Source organism: Equus przewalskii, chromosome 15 (genome assembly GCF_037783145.1).
Source record: "Equus przewalskii isolate Varuska chromosome 15, EquPr2, whole genome shotgun sequence".
Taxonomy (NCBI): domain Eukaryota; kingdom Metazoa; phylum Chordata; class Mammalia; order Perissodactyla; family Equidae; genus Equus; species Equus przewalskii.
This window is the reverse complement of record NC_091845.1, coordinates 5,997,090-6,013,590: the sequence shown is the minus strand read 5'-3', so window position 1 is coordinate 6,013,590 and position 16,501 is coordinate 5,997,090. Positions and strand designations below refer to the sequence as shown.

Here is a 16,501-nt window from a genome sequence, read left to right as displayed (position 1 = left end):
AAAAATCATAATAAAATTTAAAAAATTCTGAAAGAATATTTTCTCAACTTTTATACAATGTAATGGCTACAGGTGCAATGCAGTTTTAGGTTTAATCTGCATTATTAACATTTTCTTAGTCTCTTTCCTAAGTTTAGACAATCAACAAAGCAAACTGCCAAGCTCTGATGTGTAGTGTACTGATTTCTGCGGTGTGAATACTCCCGTGACTGACTTCAAGCTGCCACGTGACGTCACAGAGTGCAGAGGTGGGAAGAGCTGTGCGGCAGCACGCAGCATTGTTCAGCGTTCCCACCACACGGACACAGCAGATGTGTCTCAGGGGCCTGGGTGAGAGCAGAACGCAGCAAAATAAATCAGGAAGTGAAGCATTTTGAATGCTGATCAACTTTGTTTTCAATGAAATTTATTTAATTGTATGTTAATTTAATAATGGCTGTATTTAACAACCGGCTCCCCAAATTCCTGAAGATTTAACAAGTGGCTCTCACGAGTCGTACAACCCAGTTCCAGCTGTGGGACACCAACTTCTGTTTGATTTCTACTCCCTCTTTCCTGCTCTTCCTACGCTGGAATGCAGACACGGGGGTGGTAAACCAACCTCCACCGTGCAAACCCAGCAGACACCCAGGGATTCCCTGAGCAGCACAGCAGAAGGCCTGGGCGTGCCAGACCTTGCGCACAGAGCAGCCGCCACCTGGGCCTGGCCCTGGCTGGCTCCTGCACAGGAAGTGTGCCTCCCTCTTATTTGGGCCCCGCGTTTGGTCTCTGTTCCAGCAGCTTAGCCAAGCTGTGCCTCCCAGCTCTGGAGCCTTGATGCCGAGAGGAGGCAGATGCCTTGGTCTCTGACTACGTTAGACCAGCGTTCTCTACCTCAGCACTCCTGACATTTGGGACTGGATGGTTTTCTGTTGTTGTGTGCATTGTGAGGTATTTAGCAGCATCCCCACTAGATGCCCATAGCACCCACTCTAGTTGTGACAATCAAAAATGTCTCCAGATATTACCAAGTGTCCCCTGGGGACGGGGGACTTGAGAACCACGGGTCCAAAGAATCTGCACGTAATCCACCACAAGACCTTGGCGAGGCCATGACCTTCCCTGTGCCTCAGAGCCAGACCGCCTGGGTTTGAATCCTATTGACCCTTCGAGCTATGGGTGTTGGGCACGTTACTTAACCCCTTGCTGTGCCTCAGCTCCTCATCTGTAAAATGGGAACAATAATAGTGCTTACCTCATAGTATTGCTGTAAAAATGGCACAAAGTGGAACACATAAAGCATTAAGAGCAATGCTTGGTGTAGAGCAAGTGTTAACTAACTGCCAGCTGAGACAATGATCATTATTACCACAGGGACGGCAGCAAGACAGCCTCAGACTGGCCAGGGTCCAACCCTGCTTCTGTCACCTGTGCAGGAGAGGACCTTGGGCAGGGCAGTCCCTTTCTCTAAGCTCCAGCTACCTCACTTGTGAACTGGCGATGGCAGCACCTAAGGGAGGAAGGATGGCCGGTCCCGCCCTCAGCAGGGCCCAGAGAGCGTGGGCTCCCTCTTCTACAGACTCCTGTTACCCTGGGACATTCAGGGTCCAGCCCCAGCCCGGCTCACTCCTCTTCTCCTAGGTCCCTGGCTCCATCACCCCATTCTAGAATAAAAATCCCCATTTCTGGGGCTAGCCCCGTGGCCCAGTGTGGAAGTTCGTGTGCTCTGCTTCGGCGGCCCAGGCTTTCACCAGTTTGGATCCTGGACCCCAGTCTAGCACCGCTCATCAGGCCATGCTGAGGCCGCATCCCACATAGCACAAGTAGAAAAACCTACAGCTAGAACATACAACTAGGTACTGGGGGGCCTTGGGAAGAAGATGAAGAAAAGAAGATTGGAAACAGATGTTAGCTCAGGTGCCAATCTTTAAAAGACATCCCCATTTCTCAGGGCAGAATTCAGTTAGGCATTAGGAAGTTACTAGCCAATAAAACTAACAATATTCAGGTGTGGATGACTTGACCGCCGCCCCCCCGCCCCCCCCCCCAAAAGCCTCCGGGACACGTCTACGTTTTGAAAAGGACTCTCTGTACATAGCAGATGTCCAGCGCGTTCATTCATTGGCTGAGTTAGTCTCTAACGGTGGAATTTCAGGAGTGGAGGAAGAGATTTAGAACCATACGGGGGAAAGAGAGCTGCCGGCTGATGCCAAATACACCAAAAATTCACCACGTTGGTCCTCTCTCTCTCCTGCTCCAGCTGTCTCGGTCAGTCGGCAGTCCCTGGTCACACCCCGCATTGTTAGGCTTGCAGACTTCCACCTAGCCCATTCTTTCCTGTTGCCAACATGGTATCTGACCTTCCAGGCACAGCTCAAATCGCACCTCCTTTAGGAAGCCCTGTGTTAGTTGCCTAACCAGACCCACTCTCCTCACCCCCACTCCCTTAGTCCTCTTCCCCCACCGCCCCGACCTTCTTTCTTGCTAACAAAACTGTGATTTTGTTCTTCCAGCATCAGGTTAGATACTTGTTTTCCCTTATAGCTGGAGGTGGCCATGTGACCCAGTTTGGGCCAATGAGAAGTGAGCAGAAGTCGGCTGGGGTTCTGGGAAGGGTCTTACTTCTCCTGACAAAAGAGGCCAACAGTGCTGGTGCTTTGTCTTGCCTCTCATTCCTTCCTTCCTCAAACATGAATGTGATGGCAGGAGCCACAACGTTCATCTTGTGACCATGAGGAAAAGGCAAAACAAATGCAGAGACATTGCTGAGCTGCTGAGCCATTGCCAGCAAGTGCCTCCATTTTTGTCATTTGAGAAAAGTAAACCCCATTTTGTTTAAGCCTCTACAGTCAGGATTTTTGGCATTTGTAGCTGAACACAATTGTGACCAATACACCTTCTCTCTCCCACATTCATACATTAATTGAGCATCTGCTTTGTGCTACCACTGGGGATACAGTGGTGAATAAGTTGCAGCCCTGTCCCCAGGGAATTTCCAGGTAGACCAGGGGATTGTGGGAGTCCAGGGGCAAAATCAGACCAGAGTCAGTCAGGGAAAGTTCCTGAAGGAGGGGAAGCTGGGGGTGAGTTTGGAAGGGCCAGAGGGAACAATATGCAGAGGTGCAGAGTAAGGGGCCACGGCCCACAGGGGAAACAGTCGGCAGGAAGCAACTCCAAAGAAGAACGGGATTTGGGGGAGGCCCAGAGGGCATCCCCACCCCGTCCCCTGGCACGTCACTCTCCTGAGCCTTAGTCATCTCTGCCTCGTACCAGACTCTTCTTCCTCAAGGTAGGACGCCTTGCTGCACAAACCCAGGGGCCACCATTCCTATTCACCTTCAGACCTGGGCCCAGGGCTCAGCAGAGGGTCGGACACACCTAGGGTGTGTCTCCTCCACTAGATCATGAACCTAGCCAAGGCAGGGACTAAGACTGATTCATCTCTGTGTCACCCACACCCTGCACAGGCCTGGCAGAAAGCAAAAAGGATGATGATGATGATGATGATGGCAACAATAAATAACTGCCAGGAAATGATCTAAGCACATTACACTTATTAACTCATGAATTCCTCACCACAACCCAATAGGGCCCACTTTGGTTGTACCCATTTTATAGATAAGAACATTAAGGGACAGAGAGGCCGAGAAACTTGCCCAGGGCCACATAGCTAGTAAGTGGTTGAGCAAGGGTAGTTGCTCAGTCCATGCTGGGAGACGGAAGGAGTGATGCTGGCACGTCTTCCCAGGCCCCATCATTAGCACCAGGAAAGAAGCCACTAGGTCATCAGTCATTGGAGCGTTATGTAAATGATGCTGACTTGGCTTATATTTAGCCACTGGTGGAGCCCTGAGCAGGTGTCCTCACAGCCGAGGGAACTTCCTTAGGTGATTCTTCAGCTGCTCCATGAGGAGCGGGGAGGCAGGACCTGAGGGAGCCCTGCTCCTCCTTTAATGTCCTTGCCCCATCCCTCCTCCACCTGTATTTCTGCTATGGGAAAGGATAAATGTGAAACCGAGGGATCAGTGTGCAGGGCAGTGGTCAGCCCGAAGGGACAGAGCACTAGTCAGGGAACGTTAGGCACAGGCAGAGAGGGTGCTGGGGGTAGCGGGGCTTGCGACTTGCTGTGAGCCGAGATGGACCTCAGGGAGTTGACAGGAGAAGTGAAGAAAGAAGAAAGCAGGGAGAGGAAAGAGAACATGGCACGTTCCCTGTGACCCTATTTCACTCAGGCTAGTCTTATCTTAGGCAGGAAGAAACTGAGCTTCAGATAGACGAAGTGACATGTCCAAGGTCTGCCAGCTCACAGGTGGACTCGAATCCAGCCCTGCCCCGTACAGACACCCCGCTCCCCGCCCTCCTCCCCACATCCGAGGCTCATCCTACAAGGAAATGGGATGGCTGATTTTCCAGCACTTTTCTCCAAAAGCCCAGCCCCGCTGAGTCACAGGTGGTGCTGGGCCTTGCCCCCACAAGTCTTGCTAAACTGGATTTCTCCTTCAGTTCAGCCCAGGTTTCCTAAGTACCTCCTGTCACAAGGGCCTGGGTGCAGGGTGGGAGAAATATTAGAGGACACCGAGCCATCACAGCCTCACAGAGCTTTCTCTGCCCAGCTTACTCGAGCCTCGTGCTAACAAGGAAGGAGGCAGGGTGGGGATTATTGTCCTATTTTACAGATGGGGAAACTGAGGCCCAGAAATGGCGAGGAACTTGCACAAGGTCACAAAGCCACTCAGGAGCAAGACTGGGTCCAGGACCCTGTCTCTTGATTCACTGTCCCACCTTGGAGGAGGGGGCTGAGGCAACTAAGACTGAGTTGGATGTCAACGGGTGGCAAAAGGCAGAGTGGGATAAAGATTTAGGGGAGGGGCAGGCGGCAGCAGGCAGCTGAAGGGCTAGGAGCCCCGTAGGATGGGGAAATCATCTTGGGCCTTGAACACCAGGCTGATGGCCAACTTTTCCCGCAGCTGGGCTGTAACATCATGCCTGGGGACCACAAATGCAGGGCCAGCTCAGGCACATGAGCCGAGGGCAGGAAATGGATGGGAGGAGCGTCGGAAGCAGAAACAGCAGCTAAGAGGGGAACAGAGCTGACGGAGGGTGCATGCTTGCTGTTATTGCCCACCTGACATCGAAGCCCCCTCCTTCTGGTGATTACACCAAGGGGGCAAGTTAGAGCCCTCAATAATCTCCTTCAGTCCCAAACAAGCATACACCCTAAGGCCTAACACATCTGGGTCAGGCAGATGCTGCTCCAGGACAAGCATCCCTCTGCTGGATTGCAGCCCAGCCCTGTGCTCCTCTGCTATGGAAATTCTGGAGCGGTCACTGCCCTCTACCCAGGTTAGACCATCGGCCTGTCCCTCCCAGGAATCTGACTTGTGATGTGAGTGACACAAAGCCCCAGATCAGCCGGCACTGGTCTGCCCTGAGACAAGCCCTGCAGGCTGTCCCCTGCTTCTGCCCCTGGCCACCGTCTCTGCAGTCTGCTGCCTCGGCAATTCTGTCTGTTCCATGAGACCCTCATATCCTCTCCAGAAAGTCCTTTTTTGGCAGCCTGAGGCAGTTTCTGATATTTGCCACCAAAGCACTTTTGCTGAGACAGATGTGTGGAGAGGGCTCTGAGATTCTCAGAGCAAAGCAGGGCTGAGGGGGCAGGCTGGGGTCCACAGGTTTCACTCTGCCCTCTGGGGCAAGACTTGGGCAAGCCCTGAGGCCCCCAGCTGAGAGGTTATGTCTGAACTCCAGGCTGAGTGGCCGACCTCCGACCTCCGGGATTTCTGCAGGCCCCTCGCTTCCCTCCTCCCCGAGCACTGTCAGCGCCCAGGGGGCAGCTGTCCTGAAGATCTCGCCCTAGAGACTTGGACGCTTGCTGAGGACAGAGACCGTCATGGAGCTGGTTCAGCTCCTCGCTGGTTTTCTTTCTATTGCTTCTGTAAATCCCCACAGACTTAGCGGCTTGAAACAGCACAAACTGAGCATCTCACAGTCGCGTGGGTTACCAGTCCACCACGAGTCTCCCTGGGCAAAAAAGGTGTCAGCAGGGCTGCATCCCTTTCTGGAGGCTCTGGGGGGAAATCCCTTTCCTTGCTGCTGCTCTTTTCTTTTTCTTCTTCTTGGTTTTTCATTTCTTTGCTTTGTCCAGCTTCTGGAGGCCACCCACATTCCCTGGCTTTGGCCCTTCCTTCCGTCTTCAAAGCCAGAGCGTGAGGTCAAGTCTTCCCTTTGCACCGCACTGACCTCCAACTTTCGCCTTCCTCTTCCACTTTCAAGGACCCTCGTGAAGACATTGTGCCCGCTCAGATCATCCAGGATCATCTCCCTATGTTAACGTCAGCCGATGAGCAACCTTAATTCCCCTCTGCCATGTAACCTAACACAGCCAGTTTCCAGGGATCAGGACGCAAATGTCTTCGGGGCTATGACTCTGCCCACCGCAGTCTCTAACCCCCGTGCCTGCCACAGCCCGGAGCCCTGCAGATGCTGAACATCCTCCTTCCTAAACCAGCTTCCCTCTCTGACTCCACCGTGCTCCCGGGCCCCAAGCTCTAAAGGCAGGAAGGACACCCCAACTGCTTCCTCCCAGCCAGCCAAAGCCCAAGCCTGGCCTGTCTTCCCTCTGAGAGGGCCTGGTTTCTCTGCTCCCTCTGCCTCTCTCCCAGGAGACCCTGTAAGGGGAGTGAGGGCTCTGGAGCTGGTCATAACTGTGTTCTTGTCCCTGCCCCTTAGCTGCCTGGCTCCTCTCAGCCTCAGTTTCCCATCTATAAAATGGGGTATTAATATCTATTCCCCAGAGTATCACGGGGATTAATTGATATTGTGCCCATAACAAGCCATGAATACCGGCACCTTGTAAACGAGAATTTCCTCTCCTCTTTCCCATGCCCAATGTCTCCCAAATTTGGCTGAGGATTAGATTTCCCCGGGAGCACTGTTGACAGTGCAGATTTCCAGGACTCTCTCCCTTGGAGGTTCTTACTCAGGGGGTGTGGCGTGAGAAGCAAGGTTAGGATTAGGGAATTCTGTATTGTTAACAAAGGCACCAGATGCTAGGCCGAGCTGGCCCACTCAGGCCACCAGAACCTCTCCCCTGAGTGTTAGAATAGTCTCCCGACGGGCTTGCCAGCCTCTGCCTCCCCACTCCACACACGATGCCGGGCTGCCCTGGGCTTCAGTTTCCCCACAGGTAGAAGGCGGCGGCACTCCGCAAGGTTCTCCGGGCTCCGACGCTGTAGGACGCTAACACCACCCTCCAGGCAAAGCCTTCAAGGCTCATCTGCTCAGTCAGCAGGACACTTTGGGACTCAGGGTTGACTTGACCTGCAAGAGAGCCCGGAAAAGCACGTCCTAACAGCAAGATGCCCACAGTGTCTTGTGAGAACAGTGAGCGCTTGAGACGCTCCAAGAAAAAGGAGATTTTGCGTTCAAATAAGTTTGGGCAACACTGCTTTCCATAGCCCCCTTCTTGGAGCTCCACAATGTGTGGTCATGTGCTGCATAACATTTCAGTCAACGACAAACTGCATACACAACGGTGGTCCGTCAAATGAGTACCATACAGCCTAGGTGTGTAGTAGGTTATACCATCTAGGTTTGAGAAAGTCCTGTAGGGGAGGAAGAAATTTTGCTCTACCCTCTAGGTCCTTCTGGCTGGTCTAAGAATTAAATTGAATGAGACAGATTAACAGGAGAAAATCAAACAAAAGTTTAATAACATGTATATAAGGGAGAAACCCAGGAAAATTGAGTAACTCATCAAAATGGCCAAAGCCCTCCCCTTAAATACCATCCTCAGCTAAAGACAGAAGATGTTGGGGGCGGGGAGAGTCAGGGCCTTCAAAGGGAAGGAAGGCGATTCACAGGCAGGAGAAAGGAGCAAATGTTGGAAAACAAGCGTTTGGCCACAGAAACAGAAGAACACAGAGGGGAGCCCAACAAACAGGCTTTTCTAGGCTCCTCCCTGTCTACCACCCAGTTCATGTGATGCGAAGGTGAGAGCTCGCTTCCTGAGACAGGGTTTTCTATCTGAATTCTCTTAGGCAGTTAAGGGGTAGCTGACAAGAAAAACTTCCTGAATCTTTTGATTCTTAAAAAAAATCAGCCTAAAATAATCCTGATGTTAAAGAGACAGATTTTGGGGTGGCAAATTTTGTTCCCCCTAGTACACTCTATGATGTTTGCACAACGATGAAGTCACCTGACAACACATTTCTCAGAACGCGTCCGCGTCGTTAAGTGATGCTGACTCTGTTAGCGCCTCTGAGCAGGCCTGCGGGAGGAAAAGCTCTTTCACTCTATTAATCCAACCCTTCCCCAAACTCAGCAACAGCACAGTCCTTTCCCCCAGAATGAGGCTCAGTGTTTTTTGGCACAGCTTTGAGAACCGCCATCTGCTTCAATGCCTGATGTGTCTGGGGTCATCCTCTCTGTCCAGGAGTCCAGGCCTGAGCACTCTCACTGCCCACTTCAGACAGTGCCAACTTCCCAGGTCCAGAGTTCCTCCATCCCTCCATCGGGACAGTGGGGAGGGGAAAGAATAGAAACAGAGCCTGGGAAGCCAGAGGCAGGGAACAGGAGTGGTCTTTCCACCAGCGTCGGCATCCCGGGGTGTAGGGGGAATCCTCTCAGCATCCTCAGGGCAGGGGCTGAGTAAGGGCTGCAGGGTGGAAACTAAGTCAGCTGTCATGAGATGGAGGGCCTGGTCCTGGCCCTGCCACCAACCCACTCTGGACCCTTGGGCACATCACTTCCCTCCTCTAGGTCCTTTTTCTCATCTATAAAACAGGGAATAATGTCACTCACTAAGGGTTTGGGAGCTCATGTGGGGTTGTAACCCTCACCCCTCACCCCCAGCTCCCCAGGCTGGGAGGTCTTTCCTTTCCTCGAGCTAGAATTCCACAGTTGCAGCCAGAAGATCAGAACTGAGGCCCAGAAAAGAAAAGGGACTTACCCAAGACCACACAGCAAGGAGTCTGGATATGAACTCAGATCTGAGGCTAAAGTCTGAGCAAGAGGGGAACCTTGCAGAGGGAAAGAACAAAGACACCACAATTTCCACCTCCTCTGCTGTTTTGTCCCAAGTCCGTCTGGGCAGTTTAATGATGGGATAACAACCCACACAGCCCAGCCAGCTGGCCACAAGCTAGACAGACGTGTCATGAATCTGGGTGAACCTTGTGGCCACAGCATACCCAAGGATGCAGCAGGGCCTAGGGTTGCCCCTGAGGGATGCAGGGTGGCACCTAGGCTGAAACAAGAAGGTGCAAAGGGACAAAATCAAGTCTATACAGAAAAAGGTTGGGTGAGCCCAGCTTGAAGACAGTTCATACAGAAAGACCTAGGATTGTTAAAAGACTCTGAAAGGTAAGTAAATGCTAGCACAAGCATCTAACTTAGTGTCTAGCACATAGTAGGTACACAATCAATGTTTGCTAAAGTGCAATACGAGCCAACACAAAGCTAACACAGCCTTAGGTCATATTAACAGAAGCACAGAGTCTACAGTAAGGAAGGTGACCCATATCCCACCATCTCCCATCCTGGATTCAATCTGGGTCCTACACAGAATAGAGTCTGGACAGACCTAGAGAATTCAGAGGATGGAGAGGGTACAGCGACCACACCTAACAGAAGTGGCACCCTTGCTCAGCCTAGTGATGAGCACTGCCTGGATAAAACTGGTCACTGTCCCCAAGTCTCTGCAGGGCTCCTCCAGGACAGGGTGATCAGGTGGGGCTGTGAGCCTGGAGGGAGGGGTCAGGACCTTGGGAAGTCACCAGGGCAGATACCAACTCAATATATAAAAGAATTTTCTAAAAATGACAGCTGTTTGGGTGGTCACAAGCACCCTGCTACGAGAGGTGGCAAGCTGAAGAGTGGAAGAGGCTGGGTTGGATGTCCTTAGCTCAGAACCTAGTCGTCTCTCAAATAATCATCTCCAAAGTGCACGAGGAAAGTATTAGTTCATCTATTTCTATTTAATTTTTAACTAAAAATAGTTAATAGTATATAGTTCGACTCTGATGCACCCTCAGCCCATTGGTCAGACACCGAATGTCATGTCCACTAAGTGGGGTCCCCAGCTGCTAGCAGGGAGCCCCACAACGCAGACAGGTCTACTGCGGCTGCGTCTCCTGTTTCTCTATCTACACTGCGATACACCACAGAGTAATGGTGCCGGGTTGGATGGATTTGAGGATCAAACAACACAGCTTTAACTGAATCGGCCCGAGTAGTGTGGACAAGCGGCTTCAAAGAGTCCCTGCAGAGACACCACGGATGGAAGTAACTCTAATTGAGAAGGGACAAGCAAGCGACAGGAAAAGTGCACTCTGCTCCTAGCTCAAGGCTTCATCGACGTCACTGTGTTGAAAACAGCAATGAATGGGATCTCGCACACACACACAATCGCTTACTGAAATAATAAGAGAACTACTTGAAAAGTGCGAGGAAATTGACTCCGAGTGTATGTTGGGACTTGAGACATTAGCTAATGGTCACAGTACTTGTATAAAAGTTTTAAATCTATAAATCTGTATATGTGGGGGGGGTGCCTAAAGCATTTTTCTTGAGAGGAGTTCACAATCAAAAAGTGTGATCCTTAGGCCCAGCTGGGCGCTAGGGGATGCTATTCTCTGCTTGGGTTTTAGAGTCTGATCAGATTTGTTTCAGATTTAGGGACAAAGGAAAAACAGGGCGAGTGTGCCCCCAATAAACTTTTTTCGAGGCCTCGCAAACGTTTGAAGATTAGTGGGAAGAAACCAAAAGCTCTTAAAAGGTTTTCCCCAGCTCTGAGCCTCCAAGGTGGGTGCCTGTTTAAACACCCACAGCCATCCCGGCTCCTCTTTCTCATCCTCTCATCCCTGCTGCTCTGTATCTTGTCTCCTCTCTCTCTTTTCCATCTTTCCCCCTCTGTCTCTCATAGTCGCGCGCGCTCTCTCTCTTTCTCACACACACACACACACACACACACACACACACGCAATTGGCAACAGCAAAAACCAGAATGGAGGCGACCAGTGCAAGAGAAACAGCTTGTGGGCTCTTGAATGTGAGACGGACCTGGATTCGGTTCCCTCCTCTACCCACCACCGACTGTGAGAGCACCGCTAGTCACATCCGTTCTCGGAACCTCAGAATCCTCCCCTGGGAAAATGGGCATGTCGACAGCTCAACAATAACATGACAACCCAATTCTAAAATGGTCAAAGTATTTGAATCGACATTTCTCTAAAGAACATATTCAAATGGTCAATTTCACGTCAGAAGATGCTCAACATCATTCGTCACTACAGAAACGCAAATCAAACCCACAATGAGATGCCACTTCACACCCTCTAGGATGGCTAAAATAAGAAATATAGACAATAACAAGTGCTGATGAGGGTGTGGAAAATTTGGAGCTTCATACACGTTGGCAGGATGGTAAAATGGTACAGCCACTTTGGAAAACTTTTTGGCAGCTCCTCAAAGTGTTAAACATAGAGTTACCATATGAGCCAGCAAGTCCACTCCCAGGCATCTATCTGACAGAACTGAAAATCTATGTCCACACAAAGATTTGTACATGAATGTTCACAACAGCATTATTCACAGTAGCCAAAAATGGAACAACTCAAATGTTCATCAACTGATAATGGATAAACAAAACGTGATATAATCATACAATACATCATTATTCAGCTATAAAGAGGAATGAAGTGCTGACACATGCTACAATATGTATAAACCTTGAAAGCATTATGCTCAGTGAAAGAAGCCAGTCAGAGGGGATCACCTATTGTATGATTCCATTATTATGAAATGTCCAGAATAAGCAAATCCATAGAGATAGAAAGTAGACGAGTGGTTGCCAGGGTAAAGGGGAAATGAGGAGTGACTGCTAAAGGATACGGGGTTTATCTGGGGATGATAATAATGTTCTAAATTAGACAGTGGTGATGGTTGCACAACTTTGCGAATATGCTAAAACTCACTAAATCGTACACTTTAAAAGAGTGAATTATATGATATGTGAATGATATCTCAATAAAGTTGTTATAAAAAAAAAAGAGGACCTCCCATATAGGGTTGTTAGGAAAGTGAAGTAAGGTCTCTGTCAGGGCAGTGCCCAGCATGGTCCCCGGCCTGCGCCAGCGAGCGAGCTCTCTCTAAGAAGGCGGCCCCGCGAGGCCCCGCGAGCACAGGCACCCTGGAGGCTGGCAGGGCTACACCAGCCCTAGTTCTGGGAATTTCAGAGCCAAGAGCAAGGCTCCCTATCTACATATCTGCTTGGTTTGGACCCCAAACGGGACCCCTACACTCCACCCACCACAGCTCCCCCTAAAACACACTCCTGACTCAACTTTGCTGTCAGTTTCTATATAAAACAGATTAAAATAATAAGCACAAGACTCTAATCTTGCTTGTCTCCCTTGAAGGAAAATGGATTGGCTGGAGGCCCAATGGCCACCTCTGAGCAGAGGAGGCTCCCCCTGACTCAGGATGACCGTGGGGGAGGGCGGGGGCCTCCCCTCCAGGCCACACCACCACTGAGCCTCTGACGGGGAGCAGGCTCCTCCTCCCCCAAGGCCCGGATCTCTCTGTTCAGCACTTTTCCCCCGGAAGTGACTTTGAGCTTGAAGGAGAGGAGACAACTAGCCTGGTCACCCTCCTGAGTCTATCAGGCCCAGCTGGAGGGCCAGACAGGGGTCCGAAGGGACAGGAGGGCGGCTGCCTTCACACACTGAGCAGAGCGCAGAGGCTGCAGTGTCTGAGGGAAACACGCTTGCCCTCTAAAGCTGTTTGGTCCTGCGAGAGCAGAGTGGGAGAAGCCTTCAGAGATCTAGTCGGATCCTACATGGGGAAACTGAGGCTCAGAGAAGTCAAAGGGTTTTCTGAAGGTCCCACAGCAGGATAGTGACAGAATCAGGAGTGGGTCACTGCCATGGCCAGGCAGGGGCTGGCGGAAGCCCCAAAACAACCCAGGGAGATGAATATTTGTCATCCTCCCCTGCTTTTTCCAGAGGTGGAGACTGACATGCTCACACAGCTGGGAAGATGCAGAGCTGGGATGCAAACCCAGGTCCACCCAGGAACCACAAAATGTCCTGTTAAAGGCTTGTTTCTCCCTGATTTTCTTAAAAATTAACCTCCCACCCTGCCCCTCACGCAGCCCCGTGCCCCTTACCTGTGTTCCAGAGGCCTGTCTGGGCTGCAAGGCAAGCTGTGTGTATGGACTGTGCCGATGCCAGGCTGGGCAGGGGAAGCGGGCGGCAGGAGAGGCCAGGCCGCACCCCCGTGACAGGGAGGGGGCGGGGCGTGACGTTGCCCTGGGCCCCACTGCTCACCCAGCTGGCATTCCTTCCTGCTGGTGCTATCGGCTCCAGGCCTTCCTGTCTGACTTCGCTCTTCCCCATGACACCCCAGGAGTGGCAGTTGGGGCAGCTACATCCCCGGACCCACCATCTGGGCCACAGCCATGCCCTCTCCCGGGGGCAGTGATGTAAGGGGCGGTTACACCACCCTTGGCTGTGCCAAGCTCTGGGCAGGGTGGAGGTGGGGAGTGTCCCAGATCCCCCTCCACACTCATTAGTGAGGCTGACTCAGGGCCCAGCCATGTGGGCCAACCTGATGCTCCTCGGAGGAGTGAGGGTGGGCAGGCGGCAGAAGAGGAGGCCCAGGGCTTGGGGGGGCTAAGGGACTCCTGTGAGTGGGACCGGCAGTGCCCTCTTCTGGTGAGGAAACTGGGCAAAGGTTAGAATATCCACTGCCTTGTGCAGATGGGAAAACACAGGTCCCGAGGGGTGGGAGGGTAAGGGGTAGGGACTGACGTCTCACAGCAGAGGCCAGGAGTAACCCAGCTCAGCCTGCCTCTGCTTCCCACTCACTTATCAAACACTCTGAAAGCAGGACAGTAAAGAAGTCCTACACTGCCCTGGGGAGCACCCAGAGAGAAAGGCCATGACGAGCCCCATGAGGGCAAGGCCCAGGGAGCTATGAGTTCCTCGGAGGGCTTCCTGGAAGAGGAGTCATCTGGATCCTAAGCTCTGAAATCCTGGAGTCATCCTTGACTCTTCGCTCTCTCATATGCTGTATCTGACCTATTTGGAAAACCCTGTTGGCCCCACCTTCAACCTACCCCAAATCCAGCCCCTTCTCTCCACCTCCATGGCACCCACCTGGTCCAGTCATCTCCATGGCAACCACCCTGGTCCAGCCAATGTGATCACTAGTCTCTCTGCTTCTGCCCTCAGCCCACGATCTGCTCTCACCACCACAACCAGAGGGACCTGGTTAAGACCCAAGTCAGCTCACGTCCCTCCTCCTCTCAGCACCCTCCCAGGGGTCCCACCTCACTCAGGATAAAACTCAAGTTCTTACACAGCCCTGAAACATCTGCCGCTCCCCTCTTGCTCTCTCTGACCTTCATTCCTGTGACTTACTTTCTCACTCTGCCCCAGCCACGCTGGAATGTGCCCCAAACACTCCAGCTAGGCTCCCTCCTCAGGGCCTTTGCACTGGCTGTTCCCTCTGTTTAGAATGCTTTTCCCCAGACAGCCATGTGGCTCCTTCTCTCACTTCTATTCAATGTCACTTTCTCCGAGAGGCCTTCCTTGACTATCCTGTATAAAGTAGTAACCCCAGCACCACGTTTCCCTCTCATCCTGCCTTATTGTCCACCATGTAACATACTACGTATTTTCTTGTTAGGCATATTTCCTTGTCATGTATTTGTTTGCTCCAGGATCCAGGACAATGTCTGACACAATATTTATGGGGTAAGTGCTCCAAAGACATTGTTGAGTGAACGAGCGACCTGAAACGGTAGCCCAAGAAGCATTCCAAGGGCATTCCAGGCAGAAGGAACCATGTGTGCAAAGGCTTAGTGGTAAGAGGCACAATTCATTAAGGACCTGCAGATAATTCAGCACAGTGGGAGAGTGAGGGACTTGGGGCTGGAGGAGGGGAGAAGGGAAAATGAGAGAGGCAGCCCCTCAGAAGTCAGACCAAGGAGCCTGGACGTTATCTTGAGAGCGATGGGGAGCCAGGCAAGAGAGACACCATCCAATCAACGTTTCAGGCAATGATTTGGCTGCTGTGTTGTGGATTGGTGGGGAAGCTGTGAGAGGCAGGCATCTGGGGGAGCATGAGCCATGGCGGGGGAGGGAAGGACTAGGGAGAGTGTCACTGCGCTGTCCAAAATGGTACCACCAGCCATGTGTGGTTACGGAGCCCTTGAAAGGTGGCTGGTCGGAACTGAGATGTGCCGTAAGTGTAAATACACACTGGATTTCCAAGACTTGGTGAGAAAAAAAGAATATATAATAGCTCGTTAATAATTTTTGTTTTGATTACCCGTTAAAAAGATAATATTTTAGATATATAGGGTTAAATAAAAATATATTATTAAAGTAGTTTCACCTGCTTTTTTGCTATTTTTTTAATGTAGCTACTAAAAAGTTTTAAATGTTTAGTAAGCACATAGTTTCTATAGCGCTCACAATGTATCTCTTCTGGACAGCACTGATTTAGAAGGTTGAACTGACAGGGCTTGGTGCTTGATGGACTGTGGGGGTGAAGGAGACCCTTGGGCTGATTGCAAGTCTCCTTTCCCCTCCATTTGCTTCTTTCTGGTGAGAGTACATCGTCCAGAGGTGGAAAGAACGGGCCCCGGGGAGAGCCTATAGAGTTTTCAGGTCAACACCAGCACACACACACAATTCATATCTTCAGAGTAAGAACTATCTAGAAATGAAATAGGTTGAAAGAATAGGCAATGAGTCCTCCGTCCCCGAGGTATGTAAGAAGAAACTTGAGGACCATCATTAAACAGGGAAAAGGAGTTTCATTGATTAGTTATCCTCAAAATGTGGTCCCTGGACCAGCAGCAGCAGCATCACCTGGAAACCTTTTAGAAATACAAATTCTCAGGTCCCGTCCCAGTCCTCGTGAATCAGAAACTCTGGAGGTGGGACCCACCATTCACATTTTAACAAGCCCCTGCCCAGGGGATCCTGACGCTTGCTCAAGTTTAAGAACCACTGGACTAAATAATGCTTGCTATCATTTAAAGGTTTCAACGACTGGCTCATAGTAGGTGCTCAAAAAACCCCGCCACTATCTTCTGTTTGCCTTCAAGCCCCAGGTGAAGGTACTTCCCCTCTCTGAGCCTGTCTTCCTCTCTGCAAATGGAGTGTTTACCTCCTGCAGCAGCACCTGGTTGCCTGAGTACCTGGCACAGGATAGAGGCACAAACTCAGGGCATTTCCCATCTCTCTCCCGTGAGCAGATCGCCAGGGCTGTGGCAGAGCTGCCAGAGGTGTAAGGGAGGTCCCAGCTCAGCTCCATCCTGAGGTGACCTCATTGCCCTGTGTGTGTGTGTGTGCTGTGAGGGTGATTTATGACACAACCTCCCACCATCCTGTGGGCACAGCTGACAGCCCCGGGGAGCCAGCTCAGCAGCTGAGCGTGGTATCCGGCTGCCCTGCATTCCAGAACTGCCAGCCAGGGGCCAGCTGATTCAGCGCTGATCCCGTGCACC

General features: G+C 51.4%; 1 protein-coding gene across 16 annotated transcripts in view; it reads right to left on the bottom strand.

Moving 5' to 3' along the window:
- TMEM40 (transmembrane protein 40) overlaps positions 1–16,501 on the bottom strand; it is a 65,727-nt gene that overhangs the window by 21,866 nt on the left and 27,360 nt on the right. For 3 of the 16 annotated variants that reach the window (XR_011526857.1, XR_011526858.1, XM_070574710.1), the window contains exon 1: positions 13,148–13,445. The exons of 3 other annotated variants lie outside the window; for them this stretch is intronic. Coding sequence is in view for 6 of the 13 variants with exons in the window: in XM_070574710.1 (XP_070430811.1) it covers positions 13,148–13,376 (229 nt within the window). In the remaining 7 variants the exon portion in view is untranslated. Of the gene's footprint in view, positions 1–13,147; positions 13,639–16,501 lie in introns of those variants that run through there. 10 more of the 16 variants (XR_011526862.1, XR_011526863.1, XM_070574712.1 and 7 more) reach the window with 7 other exon arrangements.